Below are 22,864 nucleotides of genomic sequence, written 5' to 3' on the forward strand. Positions count from 1 at the left end.
CTGTGCAACAATGACAACATGTAACCTTATAATTTAAATCAGTACTGAATATCTACTGAATATAAATATTGTCACACATACCAAATAAAATATTTCGTTAATATTCCATTTTTCAAATAAATTACTAACAAAGTGTAGGATTAAACACACTGTCCTTAAAGACACACTATTGGTAATTGTCAAAGACCAGTCTTCTCACTTAGTGTATCTCAACATATGCATAAAATAACAAACCTGTGAAAGTTTGAGCTCAATCGGTCATCAAAGTTGCGAGATAATTATGAAAGAAAAAACACCCTCGTCACACGAAGTTGTGTGCTTTCATATGCTTGATTTTGAGACCTCAAATTCTAAATCTGGGGTGTCGAAATCAAAATTCGAGGAAATTTACTTCTTTCTCAAAAACTCCGTTACTTCAGAGGGAGCCGCTTCTCACAATGTTTTATACTGTCAATAGCTCCCCATTACTTATACTACCAAGTAAGTTTTTATGGCAATAGTTATTTTGAGTAATTACCAATAGTGTCCACTGCCTTTAAACACACTGTGGGTTGTCACACCCCAAATCAACTGTTGCACATACTTCGGCTTTCAAATAGTTTTCTCAAATATGACTTCATACCCGAAAGACTAAAATTAAGCAATGTTTTTTCCCTACCAAAACTGTATAAGACTTGATGTCAACTTACTCCATGACGGAGAAAGATCGGACATTTTTGCTAAGCTGATAAGTAAAAGGACAATTTGCATCCAAATAATTCATATCAATATCAATAGTGTACAATCCAATATGAGTGCATTGATGCAGTCATTAATATTAGCACAGAAAACATAGACATGAATATTCATGAAAATAATAACATTAACATTCATAAAAATTAATTCAGTTATTCATCAGAGTACTCTTTTTACAGATATTCAATATTTTCAGCGGAGAAAGAATTGCAAATACATCTTTTTATACAGAACAAAACTGGACGAAGAAAGCTCAGAATCGTCAACAATAAATACAGAGTTTTTTACACAGAGAAAAAAAATCTCATTTTGAAAGTAATAGCAACTGATTTCATCAGTCGGCAAACAGCACAGAGTTTTCACCCGGGAAGAAACTTTGTGGCATATTAAAATTATTTAAATCAGTGAAACCATCAACATTACACAGGTTTTTTTCCCATTAGGAAAAACTATGAATATTCAGTAAAAAAATATGCAAATAATAAAATAATTTGCATATTCAAATTTTGTTCTTTCAGATTTAGGCATGTTTGGCATAATTAGGGTTCCTTTATGTGCGAAAATAAGTTACTGTTGTAGAAGAATAATTTTTTTATTTGGGAGTATGAAAGGCTATGGTCCATTGCAGGCGTTAAGAGTGCGAGTTTCTTGACCACAGGAAGCACTACTTGGGTTTCGGAAGGGGGAACTGGGCTAAACCTGCAGATACATTACATGCACACTGGGGTAAACTGGGTGCCATTGGGTGGGATTGTGTGTCCTCCTTGGGAATCACCGGGTGCCAACATGAGGCGCAACTAGGAGAACCACATTTTGTCCTTGGACCATGCTGGATGGCATCTGGGCTAATCTAGCTTCCCTTGGGTGTGTCCTCCTTTTACAGGGTGCCAATCCGGGAACCATGAGACACAACTAGGAGAACCACATTTGTCCTTGGGACATACTGGATAACACCTGGGCTAATCTAGCTTCCCTTGGGTGTGTCCTCCTTTTACAGGGTGCCAATCCGGGAACCATGAGACACAACTAGGAGCACCACATTTGTCCTTGGGACATACTGGATAACATCTGGGCTAATCTAGCTTCCCTTGGGTGTGTCCTCCTTTTACAGGGTGCCAATCCGGGAACCATGAGACACAACTAGGAGAACCACATTTGTCCTTGGGACATGCTGGATGGTATCTGGGCTAATCTAGCTTCCCTTGGGTGTGTCCTCCTTTTACAGGGTGCCAATCTGCATGAGGCGCAACAAAGATAACCACATTTGTCCTTGGGCCATGCTGGATGACATCTGGGCTAAACTAGGTGCCATCAAGGAGGGGTGTGTATTCTCCTCTCACACAGGGATCCAATCGGGGAAACATAAGGTGCCTTTAAAGCAACACATGATGTCTCCATAGGATAGGCTGGGATACATTTCGGGTAAACTAGGCGTCACAAAGGAGAACAAAGCGCACCATCGGGGTAAACAGGTCGCCTCCAGGGGCATGCTGTTTTTTTTTAGGAAGAAGAGGTTTAACACAAGATGTAATCTGGGGAACAGCGTGCCACTGCAGGGACACACATTTCTGGGAGACATTGGGTACCATCAGGGAAGACATACTAGGTACCTTAAGAAAGGATAAAGGGTACAACAAGGGAGCCCATAAATGTAGTCTCAGGGTGATCAGGGCGACTACAGGGTGCCTCTGGGTGCCATCAGGTGTACAGTCTCACTGTGTGGTGAAAGATAGTTCTAGCTCCTTGCGCATAATCTCTGCTTGATGGATGTCATTAGAGTCATACTAGGAACAATCAGAGGTCCTGTGTGTAGGCCGACAAGAACCCATTCTGGGTGCCACGTCGGTACCATCAAGAGGTACACATACGTATAGAAGTGAACAGGGGTGGGGGAAAGCGCAGGGGTGGTTCAAAAGGGTAACACAGGGTCCGACCGGGAAGAACATCACCTTTGGAAAACCATTGCAGAACTGAGGGCATCCGAGTACAGTGTACACAAATGTAGGTACAGGTACATACAATAAACTAAACCTCAGTGATATCTGTTCGTCAACCACTGCCCTCGGGTGGCGAAAGATAGTTTTAGCTCTCTGCGCAAAATCTCTGCTTGATGGATTTCAGGGTACCAGACAAATGTTGAAACATGTTCAAATACATTCCTGCTGTGACGAGAGAGCGATTTGTTTCAAAATCAGTCTGTAAAAAGACTGGTGCCTTTTCTATACATTGTTCATCCCTCAACTGTCAGGCGGGTTACCAAACAAACATGGACTAAATTTTATCGATCTATGGCTGTGTCCGAAATTAGCGGCTACAGATATGGCTGCGGCTAGATTTCTGCATCACCATGCATTGAAGTATAGGACGTCCTTGGCAACACACAGTCATAGCCATAGCTAGGATATGCCCTAAGGAGGTTAAACAAAGACTAAGAACTGCGATTTGTCAGACGGCCGTTCCGGGCCACGACACCACCGTGAGATGTACCCTGCCGGGCGTGTTCTTGAGGATGGACACTGCCTTCGTGTGGTTGATATTGGTCAGGCACTCGTTGTTCACTTTCAGGATTTGGTCGCCGCATCTGGAGTGAGAGCAAAAATGATAGGAGAATATTGGAGAATGGAGGATGTATATAATTAAAGCTACTGGTTGATAACAAATGATCTTTGTGCTTAAGATTGAGTGCTTTTGTAAAAGACCCTTTGCACAACTTGGAGTGCACTCACACAAGCTTATCCCGTCCCCAATTTTGAGAGTCAAAATCGTGCGCAAACATGCACAAAAGATTCAACTAAAAAAATGATGGAAATGAGAGATGCGCAATGCGCGGAGGTGCTTCCATATTGTGTGAGAAGTCTATAGAAATCAATAGATCCCCTTGCATAACGAGAAATGCTACGGGGTATGCCGAGGTCATGCGCAAGTTTTTATGCACAACGAACAGGTATTGTCAAACGATCTGCCTCCTTTTGGCCTCGAAGATGGCACTTTTTGAGAGTGTGATGTCATATGCAAGGGGTCTACATGCGACAGAAGGTCATCAATGGTAAGAAAGAGGCGGTTTGAACGCAGCCCACAAAAGCACTGGTAAGGAAGATAAAAGACATGGTTGGACAACTTACTTGAGGCTTCCACTGCGTCCAGCCGCACCATTGGGCACCAGGGTCTTGACGAAGATGGGCTGGTTGCCATGGGTGCAGTCACATCCCCCGACGACGCTGAACCCTAGACTCGGTGAGGAGTCTTTCTCCAGAGAGAGTTTACTCTGAATCTGGCAAAACCTTCACAAAACGAACGAACAAACCGAAATATTTTAAAGGTATCATACAGGATTAGTCAGGATAAAAAACATCATTGCTTAATTTCAGGCAGAGAGCTTCAAATTGTAACAAGATAGGAAACTTTTACAAATCAAACCACCAGTCAAAAACTTTAAAAAGTAAAGAATATACAATTCACACAATAAATGTATGAATCAAAGCACACACTGTTTTAAAGGTCTATAGTTATATTCAGCATTTAACAAGATAAGTCTTAGGACCTGTGGGGCCTTTCTCAAACCTCGGCTTGGGTTCCGGGTCAGCCTTTGGCTCCGCGTGCTGCGTTTGCAGCTCAGCTTTTAACCTGCATTTTTGCGTACTGCGTCAGGAGACGGAGCCGGGAGCCTACATGTAAGCCTAAGCCGGGTTCGATAAAGGTCCATGGTTCAAAAACAGCTACGGAGTTTAAATAATCAACCTCAGAATGATCTACTTACTGAGGAAGAGTGAGCCACGTTAACCATGACGGGGAGTAACGAGTCGAGCCGTCTAGTGCCCTGTCTCCCTCTAGCACTTTGAGTGTGATTGCTTTGGAATTGGCATTAGCTTTCAGGTTGTTGACTGCGTCCGTGTGGGACATGTTCCATAGACTGGTGCCGTTCACTGTCAGGATAATGTCTCCTTTCTGAAAATAAATCACCCAAGAGAAACAAATGACCACCGAGAAATAAATGGCCAATGGGAAATAAATGACCGACTGGATATCAACAAGACACACAACCCAGGGCGCAATTTCGTAGAGCTGTTTAAGCACAAAGACAGCAAATCACAACAAAAATATTCTTGGCACCAGTCAAAGTACCATGTCACATGTCTCTGAGGATGGTATCCTGCATATTTGTGCTCAGCATTAAGTTTAAGCAATATTTGGGGTTTGAAACTTTGCAAGATAGAGATACAATCTAGTAAGGTTTGCAGTAACAAATTGACATGAGTAGGATTTGAAACTTTGCATGGTGGAGATAAAATCTAGTAAGATTTGCATTAACACCCTGTACATGGGAAGGATTTGAAACTTTGCATGGTGGAGATACAATCTACATGTAGTAAGGTTTGCAGTAACACCATGTACATGAGTAGGATTTGAAACTTTGCATGGTGGAGATACAATCTAGTAAGGTTTGCAGTAACACCATGCACTGAGTAGGATTTTAAACTTTGCATGGTGGAGATACAATCTAGTAAGGTTTGCAGTAACACCATGTACATGAGTAGGATTTGAAACTTTGCATGGTGGAGATAAAATCTAGTAAGATTTGCAGTAACACCATGTACATGGGAAGGATTTGCAACTTTGCATGGTGGAGATACAATCTAGTAAGGTTTGCAGTAACACCATGTACATGAGTAGGATTTGAAACTTTGCATGGTGGAGATACAATCTAGTAAGGTTTGCAGTAACACCATGTACATGGGAAGGATTTGAAACTTTGCATGGTGGAGATACAATCTAGTAAGGTTTGCAGTAACACCATGTACATGAGTAGGATTTGAAACTTTGCATGGTGGAGAAACAATCTAGTAAGGTTTGCAGTAACACCATGCACTGAGTAGGATTTTAAACTTTGCATGGTGGAGAAACAATCTAGTAAGATTTGCAGTAACACCATGTACTGTACATGAGCTGCAGTGGTTCTGAAACAAAACAAACCGTTGGTGTGACAACTCAATGTTTCAACCACGCAATTTCTTCATCTTGAAAAAACTAATCGGAAAATAAAAAGTTTTTGCATTCAAATTCCTTAGTAGTGATTTTACTATGCAAGTTGTCATCAACTATTTTGCTTAAAATTGTTACCTTCAACTGTCCCTGGCGACCAACACATCCATCTGCTTGTACATTGGTGACGAATACCGGTACGTCCCCTCTGGGTCCCCCTCTTCCCCCGCTGACGCTGATCCCAAGGCTCTCTTTGCTCCCCTGTAGAAGGTTAACACAAAGATAATATTAATACTGGGTTCTTATGTAGCGCTGTGATACACCTTTGGGTTAGGGTTTAGGTACGTCCCCTCTGGGTTCCCCTCTGCCCCCGCTGACACTGATCCCAAGGCTCTCTTTGCTCCCCTGTAGAAGGTTAACACAAGGATAATAATAATACTGGGTTCTTATGTAGCGCTTTGATACACCTATTGGGTTAGGGTTAGAGTACGTCCCCTCTGGGTCCTCCTCTACCCCCGCTGACACTGATCCCAAGTTAGGAGTTAAGACTAGTCTAGTCTCGAGATAGGTTACTCCTCCTAACTGAGGACCAGCCTGAAGTTTTTTAAAATTCCTAGAACTATCTTTGGTGGGGTGTCGTGGCCGAGCGGATAAGATTACCGAATTCAAGCTCTGGTGATTCTGTTCAGCGGAGTGTGGGTTCGAATCCCGGTCGTGACACTTGTGTCCCTGAGCAAGATACTTAACTTTAATTGCTTCTCTCCACCCAGGGGTAAATGGGTACCTGTGAGGGCAGAGATGGTTCTTGTGATTGATTTAGTCAAGTAGCGCATATTTATGTTGCACAGGCTGCATACTCCCCACCAGGGAGCTGAGAGTGTTTAAGGAGTGATTTAAGGCCCAGTGACCAAGGGTAATAGTGTGAAGCGCTTTGGGATGCCCTCCGGGTGTGAAAAGCGCTATATAAAAACGGGTTATTATTATTATTATTATTATTATTATTATTATTATTATTATTTAACCCTTGGTGCATTTGTACCTTTTTGATATTGATGAGTTTCTCCTGCCGTGTCTTGAGCGCTGAGGACTCGCGTGAGATTGCTTCTGAGGGGAACTCATTGAGCAAGGCTTGCATGGCCTCAGAGTCTTGGGAATCCTCAGGGGGTCTGGCGTGACGAAGGATCACCAACTTAATGCGGTCACCTGCATCCTGAAAAACAAGATAAGAAAATGGAATCGATCCATTACATACCGACCACCACACTTATAGTAATAATAAACAATTTTTATATTTTAATTGTAGTTTTTACCCTTTCACCGATGTGAGTAAGCACTGTATTGACCCAATTCACCTGACGTCCCGATCAGAATAATCTTGCATGCGCCATATAAGTGGGCAATGTCATTGTGTGTTTTTAAGTAAAGTGCACATTTTAGGCGACGCAGCGTTTACACATGAACCTATTGCCAACCAAAATGGTGAACGTGGCACAGTCGAGTCCTGTGAAAAAAAATCACAGAACTCGGGAAAGTACTGAGTATACAGTGCAAACACACACATCTGTGTATGGGTAAAACCAAAATTAATATTCTTTATCCCCGATGCATGTTTGAAGACACGGGACACCTTTGGTAATTTTCAAAGACCAGTCTTCTCATTTGGTGAACCCCAACATATGCATTAAAGTAACAAACCTGTGAAAATTTTTACTCAATTGCTCATCGAAGTTGCAGAAGAATAAAGAAAGAAAAAAACACCCTTTTTGCACAACTTTGTGTGTTTTAATAAAAGGTACATGCCTAATGCTGTAACTTTTTAAATACCTTTAAAAAAAAAAATGCCTAATAAAAGGCTTCAGGACAGAAGTCTTTTTTTATTTGAGTGGGAATTTACCCCATTCTTAAATACTACGTTACTTCAGAGTAAGCCGTTTCTCACAATGTTTTATACAATCAACAGCTCTCCATTTCTTGTTTACCAAGTAAGCTTTTAAGGTTGATAATGTGCTTACATTGATAGCGTGTGCCGCTCTGTCCGGTGTAGCCTGTCTGAGGTCCTGACCGTTGACCTCTACCACGAGGTCATCTGCTTTCAGTCGTCTGTCACACCACGCTACACTGTCCTCCAGCTAGAGTACAGAGACAAGAAGAAAACAAGGTTGAAAGTTTTGGTACTCTCACACCAATGTGTGATAAGAACTGGGCCCAATATACATGTAATGGCTCTGCTTACCGCCAAATTCTGCGCTTACGATCACGATTCCCCGCTTACTCGCAAGTGCGGAATTTCTGCGCTACCCTTGTAAGCGTAGAATGCCAAGTAACGCGGAATATGCAGGTGCAGAAGCCAAATTTTGCAGCTAACCTGTGAACTGAGTTTGCTGTAAGCTGTAAGAATTCCCTGCTTCCGTAAGCGCCGATTCTGTGCTTACAGTAAGCAGAGCTATGACATTGGACCCTGTAGGCAGACACTACTCAGGGATTAAATACCCACGATCCCTGGGCCCAATTTCATAGAGCTGCTAAGCACTAAAATTTGCTTTGCATGAAATTTTTGCCTTGATAAAAACAGGATTACCAACCAAATTTCCACATGATTTTCAGGTTAACCAAACAACAGCTGAATACCAGTAACAAGCAATATGTAACAAATGGAAATTTGGGAGGTAAACCTGTTTTTTTAAAGGCAGAAAATTTATGCTAAGCAAATTTGTGTGCTTAATTAGCAGCTCTATGAAATTGGGCCCAGGTCCCTGCATTGTGGTGTGTTGTGGCCGAGCAGTCTAGTTCATCGGACCTAAGTTCTGGGACTTATTGCATGGCTCTGCTTACTGCTAAATTCTGCACTCGCCATGATCATTCTCCACTGACCGTGCAAGTGCTGAATTTCTCCACTAGCTGAGTAAGTGAAGAATGTTTAGTAATGTGGAGTACGCATGAGCACAAGCAAACATTATCTGCTAACCTATGAAATACAAAGGGCGAAATTCCTGTGAGCGCCAAATCTTTGCTTACGGTAAGCAGAGCCATGAAATTGGGCCCAAACGTCATTGGTACATCCCACTCCCCCCCCCCCCAAAAAAAAAAAAAAAAAAAAACAACAACGACACCAAAACAACCCCCTTTATACTTACCACTTCCACAACATAAACACCCAGTTCGTTCCTAGAAAAAAAAGAGACAAGTTCAAATTTTGTTAAATAAGATCTGTTTGCATCAAGGTTTGCATTTAACCATGTTAACCCTTTACCACTCGTGCATTATGAAAATAGCTGCAGCATCATCACTCCTTACCGCACCACAGAAATTCACATGATTTTTGGAATCTTAAGAAGTCCTAAGAAATCCTGTTCGCTGTTTTTATTTTCTTGTCGTACAAGATCCGTCTATTTTGAAGAGGATGAGTTTTTCTCTTAAGTGATTTTCACAGTTGTTTTGTTTGCTTCAACAAATTGAAGCTTTGAGGTTGGAAACATAAGAGAGATCAACAAAAATTAAGTAATTAAGTAAAAATTTGTTCCATGGAAAATCGTGCACACAAGTTCCCTCAACTGTACTGACAGCTCAAAGGAAAACAAAGCTACAAAAGTGATTCAAAATAATCACACTAAACACACCGTGGACTATAACTGCTTCTCTCAACCCAGGGGTAAATGGGTACCTGTGAGGGCAGAGTTGGTTCTTGTGATTGATTTAAGGCCCAGTGACCAGGGGGTAATAATGTTGAAGCGCCATGAGCATCACTGCGTGACGAACCTGAGCGCTATATAAGAAGCCACTATTATTAAGAGAAAAAAGAGATATAACTTCTGTACCTAAAGCACTTTGTAAAATCCTTTCAAATCATGACTCCTACCTTTTTGCAGCTATCTTGATGCCCAGTGGAACGCCAGGCACTTTGGTCAGGTTGATCTTAAACATCTCCAGCTGACTAGTATTCTCCGCTTTCTCCCTGTAGATGGTGAGACGTACCGGGGACCTGGCTCGATGGAGTGCCATGCGGGCGACTTGATGGCTGACGTCCTTCAGGTCAACGTCGTTGACCTGGACTATTTGATCGCCCGCTGCTATCCGCCCATCTCTGGCTACGATGCCGCCTGCTGTGACTTCTTGAATGACAATACCAATCTGAAAACAAATATCATTGTTAACAATTAGTCTTTTTAATTGTGTGTCAAACTGTTAAAGGTGCTGGACACATTTGGTCAATGACCAGTCACTAATCAAAAGACGACAACAAACAACGAGACAACAATAGAACAGTAACAGAACACAAAACATTTCCAACAACAAACAGGTGAACATGAAAATACTTCACGAAATTGGGCCCCGGTACTAACCTGCATTCACGTACTGAAACCAACCCGCAGAAATATGAGAAAAACGACTCATGCATGTAAACAGCTAGGCTGTCACATAAATCGGGACAAGCTTTTTGACATTTAAGTGCATGTACTGCAGTTTTACGTGATGACATGGCGAACACAATGACACAATACTGAAATAAAGGTGTACTTTGGCACGGTATCAGGGTTCGCTCATAGCCTGAACATCTGACGACACACTTTGAGGCTTGTGATTAACACCAGAGCCTCGAAGTTTGAGGTCAGATCTTCAGGCTAGGGACCAGTCTAGTTAGGAGTTTGATGTACAAAACCATATCTCCACTCACCAGTGGTGTCTCATTCCCCCCAACGATGCTGATCCCAAGCTCCTCCTCCCTCCGTCTTAAGATCTCGATGGTTGTGAGTGTGCCGTCCTTAATCGGTACACCTACAGGAACTGGAAAGAAGGGAATCAAAAATAAAAACGGTTAAAAAACTACTATGAAGATCTGTACCACAGCATGGATTTCCTCTGTCTTTAAAAACCTTTCAACAAAAAACTTGTTTAGATTTGTGTGTACTCTCCAAACACACAGTTAAAGGAACACGCTGCCTTGGAATCAATCAAGTTGGTCTTTGAAAAGCGTTTGTAACCGTTTGTTATAGAATGCACATGGTTTAGAAAGATGTTTTAAAAGTAGAATACAATATTCAACACAAATTTGCCTTGAAAATGCGTGGTTTGACTTTTACTTTGCAAACTAACACGGTCAGCCATTTATGGGAGTCAAAAATTTGACCCCATAAATGGCCGACTGTGGTAGTCAACGAGGTAAAAGGAAAACCACGAAATTTCGAGCGATATTTGTGTGGATCATTATATTCTACTTTTAAAATATCTTTTTATTCATATGCATTTTATAACAAACGGTTGCAAACGCTTTTCAAAGACCAACTCGAACGATCCACGGCAACGTGTTCCTTTAAGAGGACGATACCCATGCGTAATATATGGACAATCCTTTATGAACTGTGAAGCCGTTACCCTGTTTCAACCCTGGGAATAGGTTTCTCCCTTAGCACTTGTCCACTAGCCAGAAAAAGCAGTTAAGGACCTAAATTCTGTCCAACTCGTCCCGCAGGCTAGTTTTAGAAGCATGCCTACAGTGTGAAAAAGGACTCTATGAAAAAGCTGGCACACAATAATAATAATAATAATAATAATAATAATAATAATAAGACATTTGTAAAGCGCCTAATGCAAAAGCCTCTAAGCGCATTAAAGAAACAATAAAATAAACAATTAGAGAATGATACAAGATACAAATAGGCAAATTACAAAAAAGAAGCTTTAAACAAATGACTTTTCAACAAGGACTTAAAACATTGTAAAGTATTAGCTTGGCGAATATGCACAGGAAGACTATTCCAAAGAAACGGTGCGGCGTAAGAAAAAGATCTGTGGCCATAATTAATGGAAAAAGCAAATGAAATTGGTCCTGCAAACGCTGTCTCACTTTCCCCAATGACAATATCATGTGGAATAACTTAAAGTTGCCTGGAACTGGTTGGACTGGGCTTTTCAAGATTGCCTGGAACTGGTAAGACCGGGCCCCTGTCTTTATCCACAAGGATAAAGACAGATACCTGCTACTCAGATCTAATGATTCCATTAGATGCAATGCTATCATTGGATAAACGTGCAGTGGCATGAGCTTTCCTGTCTTTATCCACAAGGATAAAGACAGGTACCTGCTACTCAGATCTAATGATTCCATTAGATGCAATGCTATCATTGGATAAACGTGCAGTGGCATGAGCTTTCCTGTCTTTATCCACAAGGATAAAGACAGGTACCTGCTACTCAGATCTAATGATTCCATTAGATGCAATGCTATCATTGGATAAACGTGCAGTGGCATGAGCTTTCCTGTCTTTATCCACAAGGATAAAGACAGGTACCTGCTACTCAGATCTAATGATTCCATTAGATGCAATGCTATCATTGGATAAACGTGCAGTGACATGAGCTTTCCTGTCTTTATCCACAAGGATAAAGACAGGTACCTGCTACTCAGATCTAATGATTCCATTAGATGCAATGCTATCATTGGATAAACGTGCAGTGACATGAGCTTTCCTGTCTTTATCCACAAGGATAAAGACAGGTACCTGCTACTCAGATCTAATGATTCCATTAGATGCAATGCTATCATTGGATAAACGTGCAGTGACATGAGCTTTCCTGTCTTTATCCACAAGGATAAAGACAGGTACCTGCTACTCAGATCTAATGATTCCATTAGATGCAATGCTATCATTGGATAAACGTGCAGTAACATGAGCTTTCCATAGATGCCCAAACAGTACACTCCTGTCACGTCCACCTTAGAATTTGACTGCGTAACTCTATGTGAAATTAATGTTGGTCAAATGCGGATGTACACGTCGGCTGGAGGCTGGTCTCTGGCGTTCGTCACGAGCCTCGAAGTGCGACGTCAGATATTCAGGCTAAGAACTTGTTACCTAATGGGGGACTTTTGGGATGTGGGTGGCAGCAGACTCACCAGGTAAATCCATTGTTCTAGGTAATTGAACATGCTTAGAACGTCATCGACAATGGAAATTTACCCAGTCTGCTGCATTCAAAAGCCTCCCATTGCCCTGTGTGACACATCATAGACTTCTGAGATTTTGCTCTCACCTGGCCTGGATCTGTAGGGGCACTCCCATACATGTGTTTCCTTAGCCTCTGCCGGCCCATGCCACGTACATCCCTGGGCTTCCTTGGAGCAGTGCGCTGCGTTCCCTGGGCAGCGACTCGTTAGGTGGGGTTCCAACTCGCACCGTGGCATGGTGGCGCTGCAGTAACTTGTGTTGGGACAGACGACGAGAAGGCGGTCTAACATTCTGGAAAACATAACAGAAATAAAAACATTATTTATTTTATTTATTTGTTTATTGTTTATCCAGAAGAAGCCTTTCGATGACAGATTGTTTCAAAGGTGCCCAACAATTACAACAATTATCAATATTAAAACTGGAAAATTGTTTGAGACAATACGCATAAATACCTAAGACAGTTTAATCCATTCTGATTGGTCGAGAGGGCATCACGTGGGGGTGTTTGAACGGACAATATAACACCAGTAAAAAGTGTTGAAACATTTGTACATTATACCACTACTACTACTACACTACACGGTTTTTATATAGCGCTTTTTCACGGGGTGTCTCAAAGCGCTTCCGACATTATTACCCCTGGTCACCCATGTACATGTATACATGTTCATACAGTGTACATGAATGTCATGCATTTCTTGTGTTAACTTATGTGAAGACAGTTCATTACTGTCGTGGCCGAGTGGATAAGAACACCAAACTCAAGCTCTGGTGCTTCTGTTCAGCAGAGTGTGGGTTCGAATCCCAGTCGTGAAACTTGTGTCCCTGAGCAAGACACTTAACTATAATTGCTTCTCTCCACCCAGGGGTAAATGGGTACCTGCGAGGGCAGAGATGGTTCTTGTGATTGATTTAGCAGAGTAGCGCATTATATTAATGTTGCACAAGGCTGTATACTCCCCACGGAGCTGAGATGGTTTAAGGAGTGATTTAAGGCCCAGTGACCAGGGGTAATAATGTGAAGCGCTTTGGGACGCCCTCCGGGTGTGAAAAGCGCCATATAAAAACGGGTTATTATTATTATTATTATTATTATTATTATTATTATTATTATTATTACCACCCCAGTCTACTCAATTAAAGAATACTCTACAACTAAAGAATTTACAAACAACTTTTCTAATGAATGTGGGCCTCTTGCCACACATTTCATATGCTAAATCTCCATTTCGTTAGAATGGCAACTAAATCCAAACATTGCAACATATACTGGTGCGAGTGTTTCTTCTAATATTATGCCAACAATCCATCAAACACACTCAGCCAACCCACGAAATCTACGCCTTAAAAATAAACTACTTTTGTCAATCTCCTGCCACGCATTCCATAATGCTAATCGAATTACATTCTACATTCTTCCAGCAGGAGGAATTGCAAACGAACTGTCACAAACGTAGAGTGTTTCAGAGATGCATCAAGCGGGGGATCTGGCGTTATGTGAGAGCGCATTTAGAGACCACAAAATTTACGCCTCGAAAAAAATAGACTACATGTACTTTTCAAATGAATGTCAACCTTCTGCCTGCATTACATAATGCTAATCTAATTTCATTCTACATTCTTCCAACAGGAGGAATTGGAAACGAACTGTCACAAACGTAGAGTGTTTCAGAGATGCATCAAGCGGGGGATCTGGCGTTATGTGAGAGCGCATTTTTTTATAGACCACAAAATTTACGCCTCGAAAAAAATAGACTACTTTTCAAATGAATGTCAACCTTCTGCCTGCATTACATAATGCTAATCTAATTACATTCTACATTCTTCCAACAGTAGAAATTGGAAACGAACTGTCACAAACGTAGAGTGTTTCAGAGATGCATCAAGCGGGGAACTGGCGTTTCGTAAGAGCTCACTCAGACTACGAAATCTACGCCTCAAAAATAAAACTGCTACATGTGTATTCTAATGAATGTCAAGCTCCTGCAACGCATTTCATAATGCTAATCGAATTAAGTTCACATTTTTTCAGCGGATTGGAGCAAACGTACACAGAGTGTGTCAATGAAAGAATCAAGCGGGGAATTCTGCCGTTTCGTGAGAGCGTCGTAGTCAGACCACGTGCCGGGTCCCCAGCCTGTCTCCCTCTACCCTCCCCTGGGGTACTTATTAATGCATGGTAATATTGTCGGCTCGCCTGCCAATTGTCCAATTAGGAGATTAGAAACATGAGCCGAGTGGTGGATGGTAGGCATTTACAATGGTATGAGTAAAATGTAAAAATTGTATTGGAACTTTGGTAAGGGCACCACAGTAAAGGCAGTGTAGGCACAGGGCACCAAGGCGATTGCTGTGGGTGCCGTTGGTTATTTCAAGTCATCTACATGTAGTTATGATGGTGTCATACAGTATTGTAAATACCACTTCATGGTTGAGAACAAAAATACAAATATGTATTCAAAAGAAATGTGAGAGTAATAATTGTTTGGAAAGCTTGTTGTACTGATACACATGCTGGCAGTCTCTATATGTTTTCAATAGCTTCATTCTGGGGTGCCAGTCAGACATGTCAGAAACCAAACAACTGTGACAACCCAACGTAATGTAAAGTTATGTTAAAATCATAGAGCTATTATATTGACTAGAGCACTAACACCCGTTATACATGTACACGCACTAAAGTTTTGAAGCCGCGTGGGCGCATCCATGTTTACATGTATGTACAAACCAATACAAAAGCAAGATAATTTGTGCAGCAATTGTACGGCTATTTGCATGATAGTGCGTTTGTTCTTTTCTATGTGTCATCAAACCAAAAAATTCAGCAAATGTAAACGCACAATCTGCTGATGAGCGTACAAACTGGGAGCGTCGTGTGCGTCATGTTTAAAAAGCGCGCATACTTTTTTAACTACGTCAATCAAGTCGCACTTACGGTTTTCGTAGCGCGGACAGACGCGAATGGGCAGTCGCGTACGTAAGCGCATATGGCGAATGTAAAAAAAAAAAACACCCGCCAATGTGAATTCAAATCGTTCCGTAGTCACGCAACACATCAAACATGTCTGCGCCCAGGGTGGCTTCAAAACGCAGAGCAAGTTAGCGCTCTAGTCAATATATAGCTCTACGGTGACAATCTGTGTACATTACAGTATGTTTTCAATCTTACAATGCTATTCATGCTCGATGACAGCCCATTGGGGAACTTACCATTGACGGAATTCCCTTTACAAGAATGAATTATTATTAATATTACATTACAAGTACTGTTCACACAATCCTACAATGTATTCCTACATGTACAACTGTAAATTAAGCTTGGGCGATATCGATTTATTTTATTCACGATATATCGCCGACAATATATATCGCGATATTCGATATAATCGTGATTAATGAAATTTGACATCATCAGTCTTAAAACTCCAAGTGAAAGTTGTAGAAGAGACAGTCATAGCTTAAGAGAGGTGTTCTAATGACCTATTCTTCTGGTTTTACTCCAAACCTATGGGGTGCAAGATGTCTCAGCTAGCAAATACATCGCGATATTTAATCGATACATCGATATATCCATCCGATATCGAAATCGTGTCCAAATTAATATCGCGATATTCGATAATATCGTGATATCGCCCAAGCTTAATGTAAATAACAATGTACTTGTACATGTATGTACCATCTTAAATGTTTCATGGCAAAAAAAGGAGAGGAAAATATCCGAGGGCGAGTTCCATTCATGAATCATAGTCAGCATGTGTTTCTGTTTTTCTATTGTGTGCCCCGAGAAAAACATGTGGCTTGGCAACAAAGGAAAATAGATGAGTCATTGGGTGATTGGGACCACATTCTTGTGATCTTGTCATGTCTGTGTGTCATTATCAAAGTTCAAATATAAAACTTTATTGACTTGATTTGAAAGTGTAAATAACATCGTAAGATTGAAAAATATGTTCACAGATTACACAATAATTTAAAGGCAGTGTGGACACTATTGGTAATTACTCAAAATAATTATTAGCATAAAACCTTACTTGGTAACGAGTAATGGGGAGAGATTGATAGTACAAAACATTGTGAGAAACGGCTCCCTCTGAAGTGACGTAGTTTGTGAGAAAGAAGTAATTTTCCACAAATTTAATTTTGAGACCTCAGAATTAGATTTTGTATTATTTCATTAGTATTTTAAAAGCATTTTGAGAATTATTTCACTTTGAGCGAGTAAGTTTTTATGACCCTAAGTTTGAATCCGAGAAGTGTTAATGTCATCAACACCCACTCTGTTGGACTCCCATTATCTTATGATTCCAAATTGCTTGTGCCACCCATCCACACATTCACACAAACTGTTCACTACATCATTATTCAGAATAGATTGCCATTCAAGGATGTTATGGTTTGACTGAGACTTGATTGATGACAATGACAATGAACGAGGGTCTGATGACAATGATGACTAAGACAGACCAGATACTGTCAGAAATGATTCCGATGATTGGAAGGTGGGAGGGGGGAAGGGAAACTACGACTGTTTCAAAGGGCAGAGGTAAGACACTTGCAAGAACAAGTTCAACATCAACATCATGGTATCTCAACACCTGTACACTGTTGAAATCACTGCCAAATTGCTAGAACCACACATACATGTAACAACTTCACAGAATGGACAATAAACTGTTCACTCCATCATCATTCAGAATTTGTTACAACTCAAGGAATTTACAGTTTGATTGAGATTTGATGATGACAATGACAGTGAAAGAGGGCCTGATGACAAATGATGAGTAAGACAGACCAGACACTGTCAGAAATGATTACGGTGATCAGAAGGTGGGAGGGAAGAAGATGGAGGACAGTGGCCCTGTGGAATGGCAGAACTGGTTGGAAGGTTAATTTTCTGTAATATTGTATAAAAAAAACCTCTGCACAGGATGTGTATGCTCTCTGCGTATACACACCGACATGGAGAACTTTTTTTCTATTCCGGGCCCAATTTCATGGCTCTGCTTACCGTAAGCACAGAATCGACGCTTACGGAAGCAGCGAATTCTGTGCTTACAGCAAGCGTATTTCACGGGTTAGCGGCGAATTTGTGCTTCTGCGCGTGCGTACTTCACGCTACTCGGCATTAAACGCTTACAAGGCTAGCATGTAAGCGGAGAAGCGCGATCGTAAGCGCAGAATTCGGCGGTAAGCAGAGCCATGAAATTGGGCCCTGATCAGCAGTATGTGAAGACAATGATTGGCCTACCATACAACCACATTGGTAATTTTCCGATTTGACTGTTGTACACAATTATCAAAAAATAAATAAACAAAAACAGTACTCCCACTTGGTGAATTCCAAATGTATGCATGAAATAATAAATCTGTGACAAATCTGACTCGGTAGTCGAAGTCACAAGAAATTATGGAAAGAAAAATCCCCCTTGTTGCACTAAGTTGGATACCTACAGATGCCTGAGAAAGGCTTTACTAAGTCCTGAAGTCTTTCTCAGATTTAAATGTAAATATTTGAGTGAACAATTACTTCGTTCTCAAAAACTACGTTACTTCAGAGGGAGCCATTTTTCACGATGTTTTTTTCTTATCAACAGCTCTCCATTGCTCACTACCAGGTAAGTTTTTATGCAAATGTATATTAAAGACAGTGGACACTATTGGTAATTGTCAAAGACCAGTCTTCTCACTTGGTGTATCTTATCATATACATAAAATAACAAACCTGTGAAAATTTGAGCTCAATCGGTAGTCGGAGTTGCAAGTTAATAATGAAAGAAAAAACACCCTCGTCACACAAAGCTGTGTGCTTTCACTGCTTGATTTCGAGACCTCAAATTCTAAACTTGAGGTCCCGAAGTCAAATTCGTGGAAAATTACTTCTTTCTCGAAAACTACGTCCCTTCAGAGGGAGCCGTTTCTCACAATGTCTTATACTATCAACCTCTCCCCATTACTCGTTTCCAAGTGAGGTTTTATGCTGATAATTATTTTGAGTAATTACCAATGGTGTCTAGTGCCTTTCCAAGTTCTAAATGAAAGCCTGAAGCTGGACGGGGGGATTACACCAGATGGCCTCATCAGCTACAATGTGAAAAATCAATTGTTCTCGGAAATGTGGGCTCGCCCCATGCCTGTAAATTTACATTTTATGTGAATACGCCTCCATGCCTCCTGGCCATTGCCTTGGTGCCCCTTCAATTGAAATGTCCCAGAACAAATGCCCTAATCTTAAGAGTGAGACAACCGACAAACAGGTCATAAATTTTGTATCTGAAGTGCAGTTAAAGGAACACGTTGCCTTGGATCGGTCGAGTTGGTCTTTGAAAAGCGTTCTGTAACCGTTCGTTGCATTAGGCGCTTTACAAATGTCTTATTATTATTATTATTATGGATTACTTGGACCCCAATTTCAAACCTGTTCTAAAGTGAAAATCCATCGCACATAAAATGAGCAACCTCAAAGTGCTCCACACACGCACAAGGCATTTACTACTCAGACAAAAGCTCTCTGAAAGCTAACTTTATTGTTTCTAATCTTTGCCATGAAAGAGGTATTGAGCTACAACATAAAAGCCCGGGGTTGATTTCTTCCCAAATTTCAACCCTTCAAGCAGTGGAAATCCATCGCGCCCAAAATGAGCAACCTCAAAGTGGTGCAAACACGCACAATTGTGCCATGTGCACTTGCGGCATTACTACTCAGACTACCACTACAGGCCTGATTCTTCCGGGAGGCAACAAAGATGATTGCCTCCGTGCCCTCAGATCATTGCCTTGGTGCCCTGGAAATGCTCACAGTAAAACTTCACAATTTCCTCATAGAGTGCCCTTAACCAAATAGAAAATGCCTTGGTGCCCTTGCCTTATTCAAAATCGAAGGCCTGCCACTAGATACACTTCATTTACTAATTGAAGCCTGCACCATCACCAACAACGCACCCTTGTCACAATAATTTCTCCATCACAAAAAAAAATTCATGTCATTAGAGACTGGTTTGTTGTCGAGTCTACAATCCCAGTGACTCACCGAATCAATATTCTCACACGTCGGTCGAACAGCGGCCAACGATTTTTCATTTTCTATCCACCCTCGTGTTTCCAATCCCTTGATGGGTTGAAACAATAGATATTTGACGGCCCTGAGCACTATCAGGCGTCGACGCTGCCACGCCCATAGGCGTCGGCCCCGGGAAAACCAAAACAAGAAGGCGACATCGGATATCGAGTTAAGTCCTCTAGGTGAGCGCGTAAATACTGAAGGGCTCCCCCAGGGGGAGCTCGTAAAAGTTGTTCGTTTAGCTGGTTTTGTACGTGTACAATAACACGTGTAATGGATAATAACTGGACATGAAGGGAAAAGGTAGAGAGTCCACTGGCAAGAGTGCATTGACCTCACTCATGTCGGTATAAAATGTACTGAAGGGACAGTGATTGCTGTACACAGTATGTATTCTGCCACCCTTATTTTCCAATCCGAAAACCACCTTACAAGTACACAAATAATTGACATGCTATAGGTTTAGGGTTACGGTTAGAAAAAGAACACAGGGGTGTCAGAACATACATTGTGTACGTATGTAGGGGTGTCGAAACATCTATAGGGGTGTAAGAAAATAGGTGTGTACCCGAACTTTGGGAACGTCATCCAGTAGGCCTAAACTCACACTCTGCTGAAGTCCAGTGACGTACACACAAAGGCCTTGTACTTTTAGCTTTCTGTCAAGTCATGAAAGTAGCCTACCGGGCTAGTCAACTGTGGATTCCACAGAAAGTTTTAGTAGCCCAGATATGAAACATGTAGGCCTATTTCATAAATGTTGTATACAATATTAATGGTTGTACAGCACTATTTGGATGTCCTTTGTTAGTGACCCTCTTCTACGGTCTTTTCTTGTCCAGTAGGAATTTATTTTGAGCTACAATTGTACAAGCCCTGCTTACATAAGGACCAACCAAAGTCTAGTGAAAAGCCACATTTTCCCCCACTTTTTTGGGGGTGTCCCCCTTTTTTAGTTTTTCCTCTTTTGGGATATCTACAGTCTGTTTGGATGCCTACTTTTTCCATATATGCCCTCTCTTGCCTTAATGTATTTTGGGGGATTTAGGAGACATACATCTTTTGGCAATAGTTATTTTTTTTTTACTTTTATGCTCTCCTGGGCACCCCACTGTTGTTTTACTTTGTTTTCTTAAATATTTTTAATGTATGTACATGTGCTTGTAAATGTGATTGCCCAAATAAATATTATTATTATTATTATTATTATTATTACTTAGTAAGCTTGGGCGATATCGATTTATTTTATTCACGATATATCGCCGACAATATATCACGATATTCGATATAATCGCGATTAATTAAATTTGACATCATCAGTCTTCAAGCTCCAAGTGAAAGTTGTAGAAGAGACAGTCATAGCATAAGAGAGGTGTTCTAATGACCTATTTGTCTGGTTTTACTCCAAACCTATGGGGTGCAAGATGTCTCAGCTAGCAAATACATCGCGATATTTAATTTATCGCGATATATCGATATTTTGATTAAAACCAAATCCATCCGATAGCGAAATCGTTTTCAAATTAATATCGCGATATTCGATAATATTGTGATATCGCCCAAGCTTATTACTTAGGGGGCTACCCTCTTTTGGGTATGTTTCTCTATTTTTGGGTGTACATTTCTATTTGTTTGTCCTTTTTAGGGTGACCCTCTTTTTTAGTCCTTTTTGGACCAGTAATAATTTTGAGCGACAAACCTTGCGGCCCTTCACCCCAAATTCAAGCCCTGATACGGAAGCCCCCTGCTGACTGGTAATTATACATGTAGACAGTCAGGAATCAAAATCGCCCTACAATTTCTCAGGCCTAGAGACACACAGGGCACCCACAGCAACAATCTGGTGTGCCCTGAGCTTTTGCTGAGGGCACCCACAGCAACAATCTGGTGTGCCCTGAGCTTTTGCTGAGGGCACCCACAGCAACACTCGGGTGTGCCCTGAGCTTTTGCTGAGGGCACCCACAGCAACACTCGGGTGTGCCCTGAGCTTTTGCTGAGGGCACCCACAGCAACAATCTGGTGTGCCCTGAGCTTTTGCTGAGGGCACCCACAGCAACAATCTGGTGTGCCCTGAGCTTTTGCTGAGGGCACCCACAGCAACACTCGGGTGTGCCCTGAGCTTTTGCTGAGGGCACCCACAGCAACAATCTGGTGTGCCCTGAGCTTTTGCTGAGGGCACCCACAGCAACACTCGGGTGTGCCCTGAGCTTTTGCTGAGGGCACCCACAGCAACAATCTGGTGTGCCCTGAGCTTTTGCTGAGGGCACCCACAGCAACAATCTGGTGTGCCCTGAGCTTTTGCTGAGGGCACCCACAGCAACAATCTGGTGTGCCCTGAGCTTTTGCTGAGGGCACCCACAGCAACAATCTGGTGTGCCCTGAGCTTTTGCTGTTGTGCCCTTTGCAAAGTTCCAATACATATATTAATAACTTCCACATTAAGAACTTTAGAAGAGCCCCTTTTTACCAGAGGAAAGTCATTGTGGCACTTCAAGAGCGAATTTCAATCATGGCCGGATTTCTACGCAATTTGGGTTTTGCGAGTAATATGCCCCGATTTTTTTCACCGAACTCTGCAAAGTACTGAGTATACAGTGCTCGTGCTACACATGTACCTGTATAAACACACATCAGTGTAACGGGTAAAACCAAAATTAATATTCTATCCCCGATGCAATTTAACATCTACATGTATTAGATTTTGGTTGGTTTAGATTTGTTTTTAGAGTTGGTACATCATGTACATGTTCACATGTGTAGTTGACAGCGAATTGAAGAAACCAAGCGTCAACTTTGACCGGCCTCGGAGCACAACAGACACAGGACATAGAGGTAATTCCCTGGTGTTTGTGTAGCTGTAAAGGTGTCTGGTCTGGTCCCCATATCTAGAGCTCCGTTCCCATTGTTGTTGTGTCAGGGTTTTTGTAGTCGAGGGGGGGGGGGAATTATACTAAAAGGGATTTAAAGGCACTGGGGTGGATTTCACAAAGAGTTAGGACTAGTCCTAACTTAGGACTAGTCACAGTAGTCCTAGGAGAACAAATTGCATCCTGGATAGTCCTAAGTTAGGACGAGTAACTGGTCCTACATGTAACTCGAGATAAGACTAGTCCTAACTCTTTGTGAAATCCACCCCTGGACACTT

General features: G+C 41.6%; 1 protein-coding gene across 1 annotated transcript in view; it reads right to left on the minus strand.

Annotated features, from left to right (window-relative positions):
* Window positions 1–469: 469 nt before the first annotated feature.
* Window positions 470–22,864, minus strand: part of LOC117299602 (ligand of Numb protein X 2-like) — a 41,142-nt gene continuing 18,747 nt past the window's right edge. Inside the window, exons 3-12 of the mRNA XM_033783150.1 lie at window positions 12,745–12,950; window positions 10,388–10,497; window positions 9,572–9,843; window positions 8,850–8,880; window positions 7,728–7,844; window positions 6,755–6,925; window positions 5,854–5,976; window positions 4,493–4,680; window positions 3,858–4,016; window positions 470–3,316 (exon numbers count right to left, since the gene is read on the minus strand). Coding sequence (XP_033639041.1) covers window positions 3,181–3,316; window positions 3,858–4,016; window positions 4,493–4,680; window positions 5,854–5,976; window positions 6,755–6,925; window positions 7,728–7,844; window positions 8,850–8,880; window positions 9,572–9,843; window positions 10,388–10,497; window positions 12,745–12,950 — 1,513 coding nt within the window. The 3' untranslated portion in view covers window positions 470–3,180. The remainder of the gene's footprint in view (window positions 3,317–3,857; window positions 4,017–4,492; window positions 4,681–5,853; window positions 5,977–6,754; window positions 6,926–7,727; window positions 7,845–8,849; window positions 8,881–9,571; window positions 9,844–10,387; window positions 10,498–12,744; window positions 12,951–22,864) is intronic.

Source organism: Asterias rubens, chromosome 14 (assembly GCF_902459465.1).
Source record: "Asterias rubens chromosome 14, eAstRub1.3, whole genome shotgun sequence".
NCBI classification, from domain to species: Eukaryota; Metazoa; Echinodermata; class Asteroidea; order Forcipulatida; family Asteriidae; genus Asterias; species Asterias rubens.